Source organism: Trichoderma breve, chromosome 3, assembly GCF_028502605.1.
Source record: "Trichoderma breve strain T069 chromosome 3, whole genome shotgun sequence".
Classification (NCBI taxonomy): Eukaryota; Fungi; Ascomycota; class Sordariomycetes; order Hypocreales; family Hypocreaceae; genus Trichoderma; species Trichoderma breve.
In genome coordinates, this window is record NC_079234.1 from 4,212,725 (window position 1) to 4,231,083 (window position 18,359).

An 18,359-nucleotide genomic window follows, 5' to 3' on the forward strand; every position below is an offset into this window, starting at 1 on the left:
ATGTATATCCTTGATGGGAGCTCGATCACCTGTTGCAGACCTGGGGAAAGGGAAAGGCTGCCCATGGGGAGACGAAGTTCAGTACGTAATAGTTGCGCCGGATAGAGGGCGTATCAGCTATCGCGTTTCGTTATTTGGTCTACAGGCGGGAGCGGAGTGGACCTGGTGTGTGGAGTTGCGACCTGATTCATACGATGGATGGCCATTGATGCTCTTCTGTTCGTATGTCCAGTCTTACTATTCCTCTACTACGAGTACGACTATGGCTCGGCTAGTGTCTGATATCACGTCCGTAGTGCTGCACCAGCCAGTCGCAATCACGTAGTAGCGTAAACCAAGTCGCCAGGATGTTTTTCTTCTTGCCAAGTTTGCCATGCGTATCACCTGTTATTAATGAATATCCATGGCTTGCGTCGGCGCAGAGACACAGAATGGAGCAACACCCCCGTCGACTCAGCGTCACATCGCCCGCAGTCGGAGCCTCAATGCCTGCTAGCCGCTGCAAGAAGGAAGAAAAAGAGTCTTGATTATCGTTACCTACTAGGTACGGAGTCATATGGAGTACGGAGTAACCAACTGCTAGCATACGGGTAGCCGTCCCTCGTATGTACGGTGTCCTCCGGCGGGCGTCCGCATCGAGCAACAAGATTAGTGCCATCAAACCACCAAAGACGCCGAGATCTCTCCCGTTGTCCCGCCTCTTTGGTTTTTTTTTCTCCCCTAGCGAGTTGGTGGCTAATAAGCAAGAAACCACAGGAACCAAGGAAGATGGAAAGAAAAAATTTCCCATTCGCCTCCCAAGAAATCTGCCCCGATTTTACGCTTCGTCGCGGCCAGCGATTGGACTGGCTCGCATTTCCGCGGCAATGCCGACCGAGATGCGGTCTTTTCGCAGCCACAAAGTGAAGGCCAAGCGCTAGAGAAAGCCGCTAGAAGGATGCACAGAAAGTCGTAGCTCGCCCAGGGAACATGGATTCAGCTTCTGCGCCCTTTGGATTACACCTCCTTTGTTAGGCTCGTCGGATGTTTTGATGAGACGAGGCGGCTCGAGGATGGACGGCGTCGAGGCCGAATATGGCGATTTGCCTCGACGTTTGGGGGTCAAAGAGCGCCTTCGAAATGACGCAGCTCAAAGGCCCTTTTAATTCTACAGTCAGTCAGGTTGTTTTCTCTCTGGCTATCACGGCGTTACCTGTGCCGAGACTGGTTTAGCCCCATCAAACTCTTCATCAGTTGATGGGTCTTATATGGGGCATAAGTGAGGGTCTCGCCAGAATGATAAGCTGGACGGCGGTAGTGTAGTGTAGCAGTAGTAACGTTGATGTGTCGAGTTTGGAAACGCCAAATACGACCTTCTAAGACAATAAAGTTCAGCCTGCTGCCCGACCTTGTTTTCAGTCCCCCTTGTCTGCTGTCTGCTTCCCTTGTGCGGTGTTGTGATATATACAAGCGGGTGTGGCTCTCTCTGTGTCCCCTTCGCCTTCGCTCTTGTTCTCCCGCCTTACCTCTGATCGATCTTCAGTGCTCCGCCTCTGACTCACTTCCCATCTTCTTTGCTCCCTTCCGGCTTCTGGAGCAAAGAGAAAAAAAGAAAAGATGGCCGCTGGCGATGCGACCGCGACTACTTCTCCCGTGGGCCCGCTCATGACCGACGAGAAATACATCCAGGGCATCAACGACAAAAGCTCAGGCGATGTTCCGGGCACCGACCTCGCGACGGGCCAGTCCGATGAGGGCCTGAAGCGTGAGCTGCACTCTCGCCACCTGCAGTTCATCGCTATTGGTGCTGCTCTTGGAACTGGTCTATTCCTGGGTATTGGCGGTGCCCTGTCCAAGGCTGGACCTGGTTCTCTCTTCATCTCCTTCTTGTTCCTCGGATCAGTCGTGTACTCCATCATGGTCGCGCTGGGAGAGATGGCGTCATACATCCCCGTCACGGGTGCCTTTACCGTGTATGCTTCGCGCTTCATGGATCCTACTCTTGGTTTTGCCATGGGTTGGATCTATTGGTTCAGTTGGGTCATCACCATCGGCCTCGAACTGACTGCCAGCGGTCTCATCATCCAGTACTGGACCGAGTCCGTCAGCATCGGTGTCTGGATCGCCATTTTCTGGGTTGTCTTTACCGCCGCCCAGTTCTTGCCGACGTTTGTCTTTGGAGAGATGGAGGCATACCTGTCCAGCATCAAGGTTATTACCATTATCGGCTTCGTCATCTTCGGCATCTGCGTCAACGCTGGTGTTGGTGATCAGGGCTACATTGGCTTCAAGTACTGGAGAGAGCCCGGTGCGTTTGCCCCGTACCTGGTCGATGGCAAGATTGGCCAGTTTGTCGGTTTCTGGACGGTGCTCGTCACGGCCGGCTTCAGTTTCCAGGGCACGGAGCTGGTCGTCATTGGAGCCGGTGAGACGGCTGACCCGCGCAAGGCTATCCCCACGGCCATCCGCTGGACCTTTTGGGCCGTCTTCCTGCTCTTCAACTGCACTGTCTTCTTCGTTGGCATCAACGTGCCCTATGACAACCCTGATCTCCAGAACGGATCGACCAACGCCTCGGCCTCGCCTCTCGTCATTGTTGCCAAGCTCGCCGGCATCCAGGCGCTCCCTTCCATCATCAACGCCGTTCTGCTGACTGCAGTCTTGTCTGCTGCCAACTCTGACATTTATTCCAGCAGCCGTATCTTGGTCGCCATGGCTGGAGAGGGTCACGCGCCTGCCTTCTTCAAGCGCGCCAACAAGTATGGAACCCCTTACTACGCTGTTGCGGCCTGCTCTGCCTTTGGTCTGCTGGCCTTCCTCAACCTGTCCAACAATGGAACGACTGTGTTCAACTGGCTGCTGAACATCACGGCCGTTGCCGGTTTCATCAGCTGGGCGCTCATCAACCTGTGCCACATCCGCTTTATGAATGTGCTCAAGTACCAAAACATCCCCCGTGACGAGCTCCCATACAAGGCTCCCTTCCAGCCTTACCTTTCATGGTTTGGCTTCTTCTTCAACGTCCTGATCCTGTTCACCAACGGCTTCACCGTCTTCATCGACTGGGACACTAGCTCCTTCTTTGCGGCCTATGTCAGCCTCATCCTGTTCATTGTTCTCTATGTCGGACACAAGATTGTCTACAGGACCAAGTGGATACCAGTGTCCGAGGTGGACATTTCTAAGGGCCGATCGGATGCGTAAGCTGATGATGATGATGGAAGAGGAGTTGGTTAAGTCATTCGGAGTAAACTATGCGTGTGTGAAAATAAGCGGCTAATTGTTGTATTTTTATTTATTTTGTCTTGTACGAGTGTCATGATCTAGTCTAGGTAGTAATTGATACCCCATTTTCTGAAACGTCATGTCATCTTGGTTTTGTGAAGTTGTGGACGATGCGCAAATGAATCGAGTCTTTTTGACTGACCTGGTTTCAACTCTCATGCATGGATTGCATGCATGTATTGAAGACGCACATAGGGACGTGGCTCATCTTCATCACACTGGCTAAACGTCTGATGGGATTGAATCAGAGAAACAGAAAAATGCGAGATTAAATATGCCAAGCTTCTAATCAGTCTCTTGCAGAATATTAATGCTTCTTGCTTCCCCACGCTTGCCCGCTATCACATGTCAGAGCCTTTCGCGTTCGTATTGTGTTTTGTTGGGCAATCAAACAAAGTGTTGAAAGGACACAGAGCTAAACTCAAGACGGTATACCCCACGCTTTGACCCAGATGTAACATCTCACAAGTGCTTCACACTTTCATGTCGTTCAAATAAGGAGAAGAGCAGCAGACGATAAGGCTTTGAATAAGCATGGCTGCTTAGAACAACACACAGCAAAACCCTCAATAAAAGTTCACTAAGCATGATATTACCTACCCGTCATTCTACAGCCACCAACTGATAAGAAAACGTGAGAACAAAGACAACCTCTAGAAAAGCAAAAGGCACGCGACCCCGAGCCGTCTGTGGATTCACGCAGCTAAACTTGATGTGGAACAACAACTCCAGGCATTTTTCACATGTCAGGCCAATCACAGCGCTGCATCCAGAGATCGCCAGCTCGATAAGCCCCACGACAAGAGATTTAGCTTGTGGAATTGACCAGCTGTTGAGTGAATACAGCCTATTGAACAAAGTCAGCACAGTTTGCCGGCTATAGCCTCAGTCCCTTTTGTTCCTTTCTGCTTTTTGGCTTTCTTCCTCGCACCGCAGACGTTGCACAGCCTCTCCCTCGCCTATCACAGTTTCATTGCATACTGCAAGCTAATCTTTCAAGGTCGAGACCGGAGAAAACTCGCCACGCTAGGGGTCAATCAAGTGGGCCAAAAGGCTGAAATCCCACCACCATCATCGAAACCCCCAATTGCGCCCAATTTGGCCTGCTGGGCGGCAACACATACGCGAAGTGGAAGGCCAATTGATACTTAAGAAGTGTTTCACGAGATTTTGAGCATACAGACGGAAAGACTTTTGGCCGCTTATTTTTCAGACCGCCGTTTGGACGCTGCATCAACACTTGTGAAGCATTGGCGCCGTTTCTCTTCATCAGCCTTTCGCCAAACTTCCAAGATGAGCATCATTGACACAACAAAGGATCTAGCGGCCTTGTTCGAGCAACAGGCTCAAGCTACGCCAGATGCCATCGCCCTGGAGGACGAGAGCCGGACTCTCACCTATGCGGAACTCGATAGCCTGACCTGGTCTTTGGCTGATCGCCTGCGCCAGTATGGAGTTGGCCGTGATGATCTGGTTGGAGTGTTGATGGGACGAAGCGCAGACAATGTCATTGCGTCTCTCGCTGCTCTCCGAGCTGGAGGAGCCTTTCTCGTGCTGGAGCTGGCCTATCCCACGGGCCTTCTCAACGATGTCATTGATGATGCCAAACCGACTGTCATCATAACACAAAAGGCTCATGCTGCCAGCATCAAGCCTAGTGTTGCTACGATTATCATCGACCAACCTGAGCCAACTACCAACGGACATGCCGCCCCTGTCGTGGTCGAGACGAGGGAGCCTCTGCCTGCAAGTGATGACCTGGATCGCCTGGCCTTTGTGTCGTACTCATCAGGAACCACCGGCAAGCCCAAGGGCATTGCAAACCCTCACAGAGCTCCCGTTCTCAGCTACGACTTGAGATTCCGCACAAGTGATCTCCAGCCAGGGGACCGCGTTGCATGCAACGTATTCTTCGTCTGGGAAATGCTGCGCCCCTTGATCCGAGGTGCCACAACAGTTGCCGTTCCCGATAACGCAAGCTACGATCCCATCGGCCTCGTCGAGTTTCTTGCTGCCAGACGTATCACAGACACCCTCATGACCCCCACTCTGCTGACCACCGTCCTCTCGCGACATCCAAACCTTGGTGAGAAGCTTCCTGAGCTGAGGTCATTGTGGCTGAACGGCGAGGTGGTCACGACAGATCTTGTTCGTCGAGCCTGCAGCGCTCTCCCCAACACTCGCCTCCTCAACGTCTACAGCGCCAGCGAGACACACGAAATAGCTGTGGGCGACATCAAGACATTTGTCGACTACGAATCTCGCGTCTGTCCCGTCGGTCCGCCTGTGGACCCTGAGCACATTTACATCTTGGACGAGGCTGGAAACAGGTTGGACGCAGGTGTCAGCGGCGAGCTCTTTGTTGGTGGCGATTTGTTAGCTAGAGAGTATCTCAACCTCCCTGAAACCACTGCCATTGCTTTCCAGATGGATCCCTTTGAGAAGAAGGAGGGCGCTCGAATGTACCGCACGGGAGACATGGCGCGGATGCTCCCGTCTGGCCTCCTTGAGATCACCGGCCGAGTGGGCGGCATGATCAAGACTCGCGGCTACACTGTTCAGCCAGGAGCCGTCGAGACCACCATTGTGAAGCACCTAGCCGTACGAGATTGTGCCGTCGTCGCTCATGGAGAAGGCCTGCAGAAGCAGCTCGTGGCTTACATCGTCCCGGACACTGAGCACAACCCAGGCCGGACGATTGTTGTCATCGACGAGGCCGGCCACAGCCCGGTTGCTCGTCGAGCGCTCTCTGCTCATCTCGCACATTACATGATTCCTCCTCTGTGGGTTGAGCTCAAGGAGCTGCCTACGCATGCCGTCTCTGGCAAGACCAATCTCAAAGCCCTGCCACCTCCTCCTAGGCCGAAAACTCCCGTACAAACTGCAAAGACGGAGAGAAACGTCACTATTAAGATGGATACGATTATTAAGATATGGGCTGCGGCTCTCAATGTCCCAATCTCAATCATCACGCCCAAGCACGACTTCTTCGACCTGGGCGGTCACTCTCTGACTCTGGCAGATCTTGCCAGCAGACTCACCAAAGCATTTGGGTTCCCTGTTCCCCTGGGTCCGTTGGCAGGCACTCCCACTCTAGAGGGTCACTTAGAGGCTGTTAAAGCTGCTCGTGATGGCCACACTGAGGAGGTGCAGGCAGAACTCCCAGCCGTTCTTCGAGCTGACGCTGTGCTTCCAGAGGATATTCAAGCTATTCCAGGCACGCAAATGCAGCGCCTCAGTGACGCTGAAACAATCCTCCTCACCGGATCTACAGGTTACCTTGGAGCATTCCTTCTCAAATATCTTATCGAACACACCTCGGCAACTATCCTGTGCATGGTGCGATTCACAGAGCCTAATGAAGACTGCCGCCCAGCCGGCACAGCACGAATCCGCAAGAACCTCATCGATCTGGGAATCTGGAGCGATTCCATGCTAGACCGTATGGAGATTGTCCCAGGAAATCTGGCTAGGAGCCGTCTTGGTTTGTCACCAGAGGCCTTTGAAGAGCTCGCAGCTCGTCCTCAAGTCATTGTGCACGCCGCAGCTACTGTCAACTTGGTCTACCCTTATGCCGCTCTGAGAAGTGCCAACGTGGGTGGAACGAGGGAGATACTTCGCCTTGCTTCGCGTGGCGGTGCTACTCTTCACCACATTTCGACTAATGGCGTGCTGCCACCATCGATCGAGGGCTGGTCCGAGGATGCCATGATTGACTTTGATGATGTGCCCACCAAGCTTCAAGACGGCTACGGCCAGACTAAATGGGTTGCAGAGAAGCTCGTGATGGAGGCCAGCAAGAGAGGCATCCCGGTCAAGATCTACCGACCCGGAACCATTAGCGGCCACAGTGTCACCGGTGCTGCCAACACTTATGATCTCCTCAATGCTCTCTTTATCGAATCCCTCCAGCTTGGCCAGGCCCCAGATGTCGCCAACTGGGTCGTTGAAATGACTCCCGTCGACTTTGTGAGCAATGCAATCATTACACTCGCTGACCACACGCAAGGAGATCAACTCGTGTATCATCTTGGTGATCCCAGCCCGATCAAGGCCGCAACTCTCTTCGACTCCCTCGCTGAGCTAGGCTACGAAACGGGCCGGCTCCCATGGGATGAGTGGGTAGAACTCTGGAACGAGAAGCGAGGCTCTCGTGGAGGAGACGAGCCCTTTACCGTTGATATTCTACGCGGAGGAATGCCCACCGCCGATTCGCTTCAGGGTGCCATTGTTCTCAAGGACGGTGCTACGCAGCCTACACTAGACTTGTACGGAATCGAGCGGATTAAGATCAACGCCGCCCTTCTCGAGACGTACACACGGCACTTTTACGCCAGGGGCTGGCTTCCTAAGCCTCCTCGTCGACTCAAAACTAACGGAGCAGTCTCCAACAACATTAAAAAGGGGCGTCTCGCCGGCAAAGTCGCCATCGTCACAGGTGCCTCTTCAGGTATCGGAGCCGCAGTCGCCGCTGGCCTGGCCATGGAGGGTGCATCCGTGGCTCTTGCTGCGCGACGCACCGAAGCCCTCGAGAGTATCAAGGCCAAGATTCTCAGCAACAGCCGCGGTAAAGTCTTGATCCACAAGACAGACGTTGCAAAGAAAGACCAAGTCGATGCCCTCGTCCGCGAGACCACAGAGAAGCTCGGCCCCGTCGACATCATCGTTTGCTGCGCCGGCGTCATGTACTACACCATGATGGCCAACGTCCAGACGGATCAATGGGAGCGCACTGTCGACGTCAACTGCAAGGGCGTGTTGAACTGCCTCGCTGCCACGGTGCCCGGCATGCTGGAGAGAAAGGTCGGCCACGTCGTCGCCATTTCTTCGGATGCAGGCCGCAAGGTGTTCCCCGGACTCGGCGTCTACTCGGCCAGCAAGTTCTTCGTCGAGGCTACGCTGCAGGCTCTGCGCGTTGAGACGGCCGGGTCTGGTCTCCGCGTGACTTCGATCCAGCCCGGTAACACTGCCACGGATCTTCTCGGCATGTCGACTGATGCTGAGGCTGTTAAGAAGTACGGCGAACCATCGGGAGCAAAGATTCTTGATCCGGAAGATGTGGCGCGGTCGATTGTGTATGCTGTGTGCCAGCCGGAGCACGTTGCAGTCAATGAGATTCTGATTGAACCTCGAGATGAACCCATTTAAAATGTATAGCCGTAATATGAGGACAATCTGGGATCTTTAAAAGAGAAACATATTGGGAATGGCGGTTAAAAAGGGGAATAGGGAGATATATACACGCATCTCACGACTCACATCGTTTACATAATGGTTTATATAGTAACCTTGTAATGAATTGTTCGATACATGTTTAATCCAGTCCATTTTCTTAGCCATCTCGCTCAATACAGGTTCTCAACACAAGCCTTCGGAATGTCGCTTCAGGGCAACGGATCGTCGGGCGCGAAGAAATTGCCTGCAACGTCCACGCAAGCGGCGACCCACTGCGGAGCCGAGCACCTCCGATAATTCGGCTTCAGTTTTTTTCTGCATTACCTATCTTTGTAATATACAGGCAGATTACCTTTTTTTACTATACTGGTAATATTTAGAAAGAAAGAATTAAATCTTCCATTTAACAGGATGATCAAAGGGGAAAGAGTCTTTGCAGCCATTTCTAGTCTCGCATCGTGAAGCATGGTGGGCATTTGGAGATCGACATCGCTCCCCTTGAGAACCCTGACAGCTGAGACTAGAACATCCATCCATATTATCCAGAAAACATCTGCAATGTATAAGGAATAGTATAGGGATTCGGTCTGGAAACAAACTGTATGTTTTGAATTCTCCATTTGTTTTCACATATAAGATTCCTATCACCAATCTATAACTTCTGTCCAATCTCCGGCTCATCGGCACCTCGCCAAAATACCAACCCATGACTTGTTTCAGATCAAACCGATCGTCAACGCCTATTGTCTTGGCAATTCTCATCTTCATTCAACATGCTACCATGAATCATTCTCATTCGCTCATCCATTGTATATATAATCTTCTTTCCCAGCCCCGAAGGCCGCTCAACCAAGATCAACAGTCGCCCAATATCTCGACCTTTAGTTCCGTGAAAAATAACCCAAGTAGAAATCGGACCATTAATTCACGGAATGGCGTCCATGGGGCTTTCTCTGTATTGTAAAGTCCATCAGTTTTTGTCCTTCAAAATCTGCTATCTTTTAGTGCGGGTAAATGTCGATCATTGATGGAGCAAAGTCAGAAGTCGAAGCAAGTGGATTCAAAAAGGGGCCGTGGCCGCGTATGACGATTTGCGACTACACGGTTCCAATATTTTTAAACAAATCGATTCGCTCACTTAGATAGTCTGTATTCCAGTTGTAATAATTTTCTTTCTCATCCTATTTCGTTGTTAATTTCGTTGTCATTCCGTGTTTTGTCTGGCCGAAACCTTTACGCTTTCTAACAGGCTTCCTATAATCCAACTACCGCCATTCTTTAGCAACACTATTGCAATGAGTTCCTTTGCTGATACCCATTGTCTATCATCTCTATAAAAAGCGCCATATATATATCCTATCGTTTTGATATCATTCATCTGCCGGCATTCACACCTTATACAATGCACTTTTCTTCAATTATCAGCGCAACTGCGCTTCTCTTCGCTCACTCCACTCTGGCCGACGTCCCACTCATCACCAATGCCACCGACTTTACAACACTTGCCGACACAGACAAAGGCTTTCCTAGCCAAACATTCCGCTCTTCTGACATTATTGCTCCCGTCTTTCTTGTAAACAAATGGGAGCAGGATCAAGTCGACAATGCATCCTTCATCTTCCTCGGAACAGTCTACGGGAAGAACAAGGCCGGCCCAATGATCTTCGATGCCCGCGACATGAGCCTCGTGTATGCCGATCAGAAATACGAGAATACGTATACTTCAAATGTACATGTTATTAATGGCACTCGTTATTTTGCTTTTTGGGAGGGCGGCCATACCCGTGGCCACGCCAATGGAAACTGTCTCTTCTTCGATGAAAACTACAACCTCAAGTACAACGTCACTGCCCAAGGACTCAACGACGCCCGTGCCGACATGCATGAACTCAGCGTCACCCAGAGCGGAACCGTCATCTTCTCAACATACTTTAATATCCCTTTTGACTGCCGCTCTGTGGGAGGACCCGAAAATGCGCTCCTCATGGACAGCGGTTTCCAAGAAGTCGATGCAGCAACGAATGAGTTAATCTTCGACTGGCAAGCTTCAAAGTTCTTCACTATCGATAATTCATATGCTTCATACAACGCCGATTACGGCGTTAGCGAAGATTCCGGCTTTGACTTTTTCCACATCAATTCGATAGAAAAGGTAATTCTACCCATCTACCTCAGCAAAACACCCATCGTTAACATTGTTCATTTATAGACTCAAGACGGCAACTACCTCGTCTCCAGCCGCCACATGTCCATCCTCACTCTCATCGACGGCAAAGACGGCCACCCAATCTGGATCCTCGGCGGCAGACAAAACCAATTCACCGACCTCTCCAACGGCGCAGCCACAAACATCAGCTGGCAGCACGACGCCCGCATCATTCCATCATCCAACATCACCGACGAGACTCACATCACTCTCTTCGACAACCACGGCGAATACAGCGGTCCCTGTCAAGGGAAATGTCAAACTCGTGCTCTCCGCATCGCCGTCAACCAAGTCCTCCACACTGCAAGGGTAGTCAGCGAATTCTCCCATCCAGAAAACATCGACTCCGGCGCCATGGGAGGCTATCAAACTCTAGACAGTGGAAACATCATGACGGGATGGGGATACTACCCCGGATTTGTCGAATACACCAGCGACGGCACACCGGTTATGGACTTTCAGAGGGGTGCAATTGGCGGAGAGCCACTGCCGGACATGTTTGCCTACAGAGTCAATAAAGGAGATTGGAAAGGGAACCCTTCATGGGCACCAAGTGTGGCCGCTGATGCACCAAACCACAGCACCCTCAATGCAACCGTCTACGTTTCGTGGAATGGTGCAACAGAAGTTGCCTCATGGGCTATAGTAAGCATCCCTATTACCCTTTACCTGTTCTGTTCCGTCTCAAGCAAAATCCTAACTCCAATACTCCGTAGTTTGCTTCCAATGATCACAGCAGCATCAACAGCCACACAAACCTCATTGCCGAATCTCCCCGCCACGGCTTCGAAACCGCCATCTCCCTATCAAGCCAAAATACTACTCGTCGATACGTTGGTGCAGCCGCTGTGTCATCCTCTGGCGATGTCCTCGGTTCAACCATCGTCATCGATCTCCAAAACGAGGGCAAACCTGCCACTGTAGAAAGCGGCATAGTCACCCTAAAGCCTCCATCTCCATCACCGCCACCATCATCAGCATCAGGGAGTCGAAGCACAAGTACTAGCTCGGTAGGTGTCATGGGTGGATCGATATTTGGCGCTGCAGGCGTCTTTTATGCAGGAGTATATTACTGGCGAAGGAGAGCAAGGGGACGGCGTGGGCACGGAGAAGAGGGATACAGGATGGTAAACTTGAGAGATTAAGAGTACAACTCAGGTTCTATTAGAACAATGATGTTAATATTAGGTAGGCTATGTATTATTAAACATTGAATATTCTAGCATCCAAGTCATAGCCAACGTCATGGTTCAATAGAGATGCGCTGGCTGCTTGTGCAATAGTGACAATGGCAGTGAGTGGCCTACATTTGCCTCTGCAAGGACATGGTGCCATCCATTCGCCAACTCGCATTCAGTAGCGTGTCTTTCACGTACTTTTCTGCCGCCTCTTCTGCTATATGCTTCATCCTGCCTTCCAGTTCGCTCTCTAGGACCTCTATTCTCTCCTTTGCGTCATCATCGACTTGATTCAACATGCGATCAACCTCGTCTTTAACATCTTCAATCACGTCAGTTGACTGGATCCTTAGATCTGTTAGTTCGTCGTCAACACGCGTTGCAACTTCTTCTAGTAATTCTTCTCTCTCTTCCGTTCCATAGCGGCAATGGTTAGAGCTGGCATCCACATCAAGCAACTTTTCTCCGAGCTGTCTAATGCTGTTCAAGATACGTTTTTCCATGTCATTGATAATAGAGTTAATGGGTGGCATGTCACTGTTCTTCGCGGAAGAGCCGTTTCCATCAGCTTGAGGTATATCAAGTTTGCGTTTTTCTTAAGTTACCAGTTAGTAAGTCTAGAGTCATCGGATGGTTAAGTGGAGTGTGCGTACTGGAGACACGTTCGTTACTAGACGCAGGGATATACGGCGGAGGGGACTCTGCTTGCACATGAGTGCCCGCAGCCGCTGTGCTCGCATTGGCGATTTGGCCCCCTTTACCGGTATACAGCCCACTAAGATCACCAAGTGCGGCATTCCAGCTCGGACGAGGTGAAAAAATGGAGGCGATCTTCTTCAACTGGGCTGATGGAGTCGTACTGGAGCTGTTGAGACGGACGGTGAAACTTGTCACTTGAGAGAGGGCCACGATCGAATTCAATAAAGCTTTGCTCTTGGGCTTGGCAACAATGGGCTCCTTGGGCGTAACAAGGTCGGGTTCCAGTGCCAATGAGAAACACAATGATCGTACATTGTTCTCGTTCTGATAGGTGATGGATTTGATAATCTCAGGGCGGATGTACACATAGATAGCTCGCCTATTGGGAGGCTTGCTGGATTTGATGAAGACGTCGCCATACAACCGCAAAAAGGCTGTGTTGGTTGTGGTATCGATGTTTATCTCGAGATCCAAATGATCAGTCTGATGCACTTCGTCGTCTTCATCCCTCCAAGTGACCGTGTTGTTTGAGCAGCGTATTTTGATTTCATCGGCCTTTGCCGTCTGTTTACTGGAGCTAGGTATCGTCGCGTTCGGTATGGATGGTTCCTCGCTTTCACTCTTGTTGATTTTGCCTGCATTGCTCACATCGAAGTCACGGTTGTCATCGACATGTTGGGGTTGCCGCCCCGGCCTATAACGTGTCAGTTCACTAAACAAAAGGGAGGAAGCATCCACATGTCGCCAGAATGCAGGACATTGAATCAAGATGATGAAGTTGCAAAGGCGTAGTGAAAAGCCCCTTCGCTCAGCACCGGATGACTACGCCTCAGAGAGTCTTGCAAAACGGAGGCAAACAGAGGCAGGGCGCTTTCGAACGCTGTCCAATGCCGCGGCCAACAAGACCCCGATCCTGCTACCAGACTCTGCTGACAACAGGCACCGAGATGGATCTTGCATGCAGTGAACCCTCTGCTGAAGCTCGCCATCCAGTAGAGCGGCACGGCTATCCACGTAGGCTGAGAGCCTAGTGGAATCACACAAGGGCTATCTCACTAACCCGGGCGGATGAGAATCTTGCGTCAGTTCCTCATGGTCGGTGTTGACGTTGGTGTCCTGAGTGTACGATGCAGGACTGTTGACCATGGCAGACGAGATGGATGGAGGGCGTTGCCCGGAGTGGAAGAATTCATGGTCCGTCGAGAGGAGAAGTGGCTGAGATGCGTTGGGAAAAGGGCGGTGCGTGAATTTAGGATTGCTGCTTGAGCTCGGTGGATGACTAATGCACTAGTTACTTATGAGCCTAACCATATTTGGATATAGGTTGGCGCTAACCTGACTTAGACCCGCGTAAAACCTGCCCCGCTTTTAAGCTCATCAAGCTCAGGAAAAGCTCACATCCAAGTATTCCTGCTACTCTTAGTTCACAATATTGCAGTCATCATCTACGGCTTGAAATCTGCCATCTTTCTTCTTACAAGCGTAAAATTTATATATAAGGCTGTCATATATAGTAAAAATTATACCATAATATCATCATTTATAACAAAAAAGAAGAAATGGTATGGGCAGATCATGTCGCCAATACGCTATCAATCAAAACCATCATTTCCAAGTCGATTCGATCCACGGGCTTGGTAATGCCCTCTAATAAACCAATTTTCGCCGCTTGCAATGATTTTCCAAATAAATAGAAAATTAATCCTTCATCTTTGCCCCGCGAATCTTCTTTGTTACACAGCCCTTATCGAAATCAAGCATCGTCAATAACAGTGCCGTTGTCGTCAAAGTCAAACACCTCTTCAAGTGCCACCGCGCTCTCCGAATCTCGAGCAGCCTCTCTCTGTAGCGACAGAGACGTGATGAGCTTCTTGTCCGGTCGCAAGATACCCCACATCTCCGGTATCACCATGACCTTTGATGTCTCTCCTGGGGCACGATGCGCCATCGCTTTGATGAAACCTAGTTGTTTGCCCGCCATGTACCAGACGAATTTGTAACCATTGTTGTAATGGTTCTTGAATGCGGTCGAGGCTTTGAGGAGTTCCCAGTTGCTCATGGCCGAATTCTTGTTAAAATCATGAACCAGCTCCGGAAATTCGCCGCTCGCGAGCAATTCTGCCGGTAGCTGTATATCAATCCACCTCTGGTACATGGAATCTGCCTTGGTGGCAAACTTGGAGTCGTCGGTGCCATTTCGAGACTTGATGACACGCCACTCGTCGTGAAGCACATTAATCTTGCCTCGCAAATATTTCAGAAGCTGGCTGCAGCCAGCAGAAGTTTTTGACCTCTCCTCATATATATTGCAGAGCTTTGTAAGGTCTTCATCATAAGGTATGGCGTTATTCGCTTTGACGGTCTTGTTGAAGCTGGTCAAGACTTCGTCAATAACCGTATCAGCGACATCAAATCTCAAGTAATCGAGTATGTGTAATCGGCCCTTAGCATCAGGCCTTCGGGATCCCTTTTCTTTCGCATACTCTGGATCGGGAAGGAAGGTATTCTTCTTCTCGAGGTGTTGAATACAGAAACGCTTCCAATCTTCCTCAGTAAACTCAATACCTTGCTTGCTCTGATCAACCAAGTAGCCAAGCAACTGGCTTAAATGTATGGCATCTCGATCTTGAACAGAATTTTGAAAATAGCAGAGCCTCTCTTTATACTTCGTACATCGACCGAGAAATGAGGGCTGTAGATTGAACAAAAATGCTCTCGATACGAACTCTACACAGGCATCCTGAAGGTGCGCAGGTCGGTCGTTCATATACTTCCTGTAGTTGTCTCTACCGACCTGATCCAAAATGTCCTTGAATTGCGTAGTCACCTTGCGAAGATATCCGCTCTTGATGAAATCCAATTTCTGAGGCAAGGGAGCACTGTCGAAATTTCTAACAATATTCTGATCCCAACATACCCATGCCATGTCGCCGTCATAGTCGCCGCCTGATAGCTTATCGGCAAGGGGTATAGTTCCTTTAGTCGAAAAAATAATGACGTCCTTTAGCTTTCGAAGCTCTGGTCGAGATACTACCCTGACTCTCTGGATGTCGCTAGGGAGATGGGCTGGGGCTCTTGCTACTAGAATATCCATGTTCTCAAGTAGCGTGTCGGAGAATCCCTCGGCCTGAAACTTCGTGGAAAAGGAGAGATGCACCTCTCCTTCTTCAAGCGTTGATGAAAAGTCCGCAGCCATGTAAATATAGGCTGAACACGGAATGGTGATGTTCATTTTGGTTTTCAAAATCTCAGCCTTTTTCTTACACATCTCCCAGACAAGTTCCCTGAGATACTTCATTCTCCTCTGATCGAATCCAGAGTCGAGCAAAAATGCGACTCTATCCGCGTTGTCATTGGGGAGACCAGCCAGAAATCCTGCGGACCCATCCAGCGACCGATCATTCTTTGAAGGACCAGATTGGTGAATCCATAATCGGAGACTCATGGGTTCTTTCATGGCGGCAGCTTGCTCACCAAGGTCAGCGTGCAGGGCTCTCTGTAGGTGCTCGGAAACTGCGCGTCGCATTGCGTCGGGTTGTGGTGATCGCGCCTCTAGTACCGGGATAAATTGCTGATTCAGAGATGCTGATCTCAATTCAGATGGCCAGTTTCGTATCTCGAGAGTTCGGTGATGAGGATCCTCAAAATCGCATTTCCATTTCCTTTGTGATGGGTAAGTTTCAACCCAGTCTCTCTCGGAGTCTTCCTCGCTATCCACATCAATCAACCACATGCCCTTTGCACTCCCCAGTCTACCTTGAAAACAACTTGGGCAGTCAGACAACCCAAGAGCCACGGAAACCTTCCTGGCCAAACTTGGCGATATGCGGCCGATTCCATCATTCATTACCATGCCACCACACGTTAGATCTTCGGGCTTGTTGATGATCTGATGCTTCTCGAGAATAACAGTTGGCCACGTTCGGCTGAGACCTAATTTAATCTTGTCAGAAAGCACAGTCTCATAAAAAATATTAGGATAAAGTAGCTCACTCAGTGCCAGGCGAGAAAACAGTTTGGTAACTGGTTGTTCCGAGTTGCGTTCGTTGTCAATACCAATGGCCCATTTTAGCAGACCACTGAGCTTCATTTTCGTGCGGGCCTTTGTCTCCAACGCTTCTGCCAGCGGCGAGATGCCACCAGCTGCACTAGGGCGGAAATTATTAGCATCACAAGCAAAGAAATAGACTCTGTCTACCGCTGTGTTTCTGTTTGTCCCAGAAATCTTCTTGCCCTTGACATTGCGCACGAAGAATGGCCTCCAAGTCCGCCCAAGAAAGTAATGCTCCGGCTTTGTAAGCCAATCTACAATCTTTTCAAGGCTCTTTGGATCCTTTTTGAGGACATCAGGCTCTTCATCCGCCGAACCCGAACCCGACGGCGATGGAATGGTAATTTCCAAGAAGCGATCGGCACCGAATCGGCGCGCCAGTCGGTGACCCAGCTCGAGTTTCAACGGATGTAATTGAAGACTGTACAATGGCCCGGTCGAATCTTGGTTGTAAACCAAGTCTGCCGAGAGTGTAACGGTCTTAAATTTGGTCTGAAAGTCGCCCAGTGCTGTGTGCCATGCCACCGGATCGCTGGACGGAGGCAAGCTCTTGCCATGGAACAAGTGATGGTTTGAGATTGTATCTCTCAAGCTGCTTTGATCATGCCAGCTATCATTCGGCTCATACAATAGGTCGAATTGGTCCAGTGAAACCTTGCAGTGAAGAGCGGCTCTTGTAATCTCCCAAATCACAGCCAAAGGTGCATGTGTTAACGCTGGGATTGGTAATTTAGCTATATCATCGCCACGGTCAGCAACAACACATGCATTCCATATCATTACGCATGCTTACGCCAAATATTAGCAAGTTTTTCATCAATCGTCTGGCTCACAGAGCCGACGCTATCTTGGGAAGAGCGGTCTAACAAAAGCAAAGGGCTTTTAAATCGCGAATCATCCAGGTACTCCAGCTGGTTGGTGGGTTTGTTTGGTCTACTAGGGAGAGAATTCCAATTTTGCTGCACGTCGTTTCGGCTTTGGCTCAATCCAAATGAATGTGAGAAAGATTCGGCTGATGTTTGTTGTGAGTATGGATAGCGATTTGACTTGTCATGATATCCAGAGTCGACAGTCGTCTGGCTAATGAAGGATACGTCTTGCGTATTCTTTGAGGAAAAGACTTCAGACGGGAAAGAAGCTCTGCTTGAACCAAAAGTCTGATCAAAAGATGGCTCCTGAGCAAGTGGTTGAATAACTTCTCCGATAGATCGATGACTTCCAGAGGCTAATGAGACACCACTGTCCGCAAATGAACCGCTTGAGCGGACAGGGAGAGCATCCACTGCATCATGGTGTTCATACCTGTGAGGCGGCTGGCCTTTGGGCCGCTTCTGAGAGTGATTTGCAGTCACTTCGGACATTCTCTTGCTTAATTGTTTTGATTCCAGGCCGTTGATATCACGAAGAATTCTCAAGAGCCGCTCCTGGAGCAGAGCTCGAAGACTGGTAGAGAGATACCGGGTAGGACTGAGTGACTCTGCATCAGACAAGATCAACCGCCCCTGTATCTGAAAGAGCCCCAGACAGTCGACTAACCGGTTGTCTCCTCGATAATGCAACTGTTGGATTTTCTGGTAAATGTCGTCGATCCGGGCTTCCTCATCACTCCGCTGCCGTTCGCGATATTTGCGAGGAGAGAGTGTTACATCCGGCTTGCAAAGCTGCAGTGCAAAGTCATCGTTGAGCCTGCTAATGATGCGGTCCAGCTCCAGCGTAGACCGATTCTGTCCTTGAGACCCCAAGGGGCCAGACATTGTACGAGGACCGTCTAGCAGCCAACAGCCGG

The 18,359-nt window shown here is 50.3% G+C and overlaps 5 protein-coding genes across 5 annotated transcripts; 3 read left to right on the plus strand and 2 right to left on the minus strand.

Annotated features, from left to right (window-relative positions):
• Positions 1-1,596: 1,596 nt before the first annotated feature.
• On the plus strand, positions 1,597-3,183 carry T069G_05694 (amino acid permease domain-containing protein; the record flags this gene model as incomplete). The annotated part of the gene is made up of 1 exon (XM_056172904.1): positions 1,597-3,183. The coding sequence occupies one exon, from the start codon at positions 1,597-1,599 to the stop codon at positions 3,181-3,183; it is 1,587 nt and encodes a 528-aa protein (XP_056029762.1).
• A 1,374-nt stretch (positions 3,184-4,557) lies between these two features.
• On the plus strand, positions 4,558-8,412 carry T069G_05695 (AMP-binding enzyme domain-containing protein; the record flags this gene model as incomplete). Its single annotated transcript, XM_056172905.1, has 1 exon — positions 4,558-8,412. The coding sequence occupies one exon, from the start codon at positions 4,558-4,560 to the stop codon at positions 8,410-8,412; it is 3,855 nt and encodes a 1,284-aa protein (XP_056029763.1).
• A 1,429-nt stretch (positions 8,413-9,841) lies between these two features.
• On the plus strand, positions 9,842-11,790 carry T069G_05696 (arylsulfotransferase (ASST) domain-containing protein; the record flags this gene model as incomplete). Its single annotated transcript, XM_056172906.1, has 3 exons — positions 9,842-10,591; positions 10,649-11,290; positions 11,362-11,790. The coding sequence occupies 3 exons, from the start codon at positions 9,842-9,844 to the stop codon at positions 11,788-11,790; spliced, it is 1,821 nt and encodes a 606-aa protein (XP_056029764.1).
• A 158-nt stretch (positions 11,791-11,948) lies between these two features.
• On the minus strand, positions 11,949-13,668 carry T069G_05697 (uncharacterized protein; the record flags this gene model as incomplete). Its single annotated transcript, XM_056172907.1, has 3 exons — positions 11,949-12,418; positions 12,477-13,216; positions 13,583-13,668. 3 exons carry the CDS (start codon positions 13,666-13,668, stop codon positions 11,949-11,951), a joined length of 1,296 nt encoding a protein of 431 aa, XP_056029765.1.
• Positions 13,669-14,275: 607 nt separating this feature from the next.
• On the minus strand, positions 14,276-18,327 carry T069G_05698 (RNA dependent RNA polymerase domain-containing protein; the record flags this gene model as incomplete). Its single annotated transcript, XM_056172908.1, has 7 exons — positions 14,276-15,006; positions 15,058-15,262; positions 15,317-15,729; positions 15,787-16,455; positions 16,516-17,307; positions 17,367-18,040; positions 18,110-18,327. 7 exons carry the CDS (start codon positions 18,325-18,327, stop codon positions 14,276-14,278), a joined length of 3,702 nt encoding a protein of 1,233 aa, XP_056029766.1.
• Between the last annotated feature and the right edge of the window lie 32 nt (positions 18,328-18,359).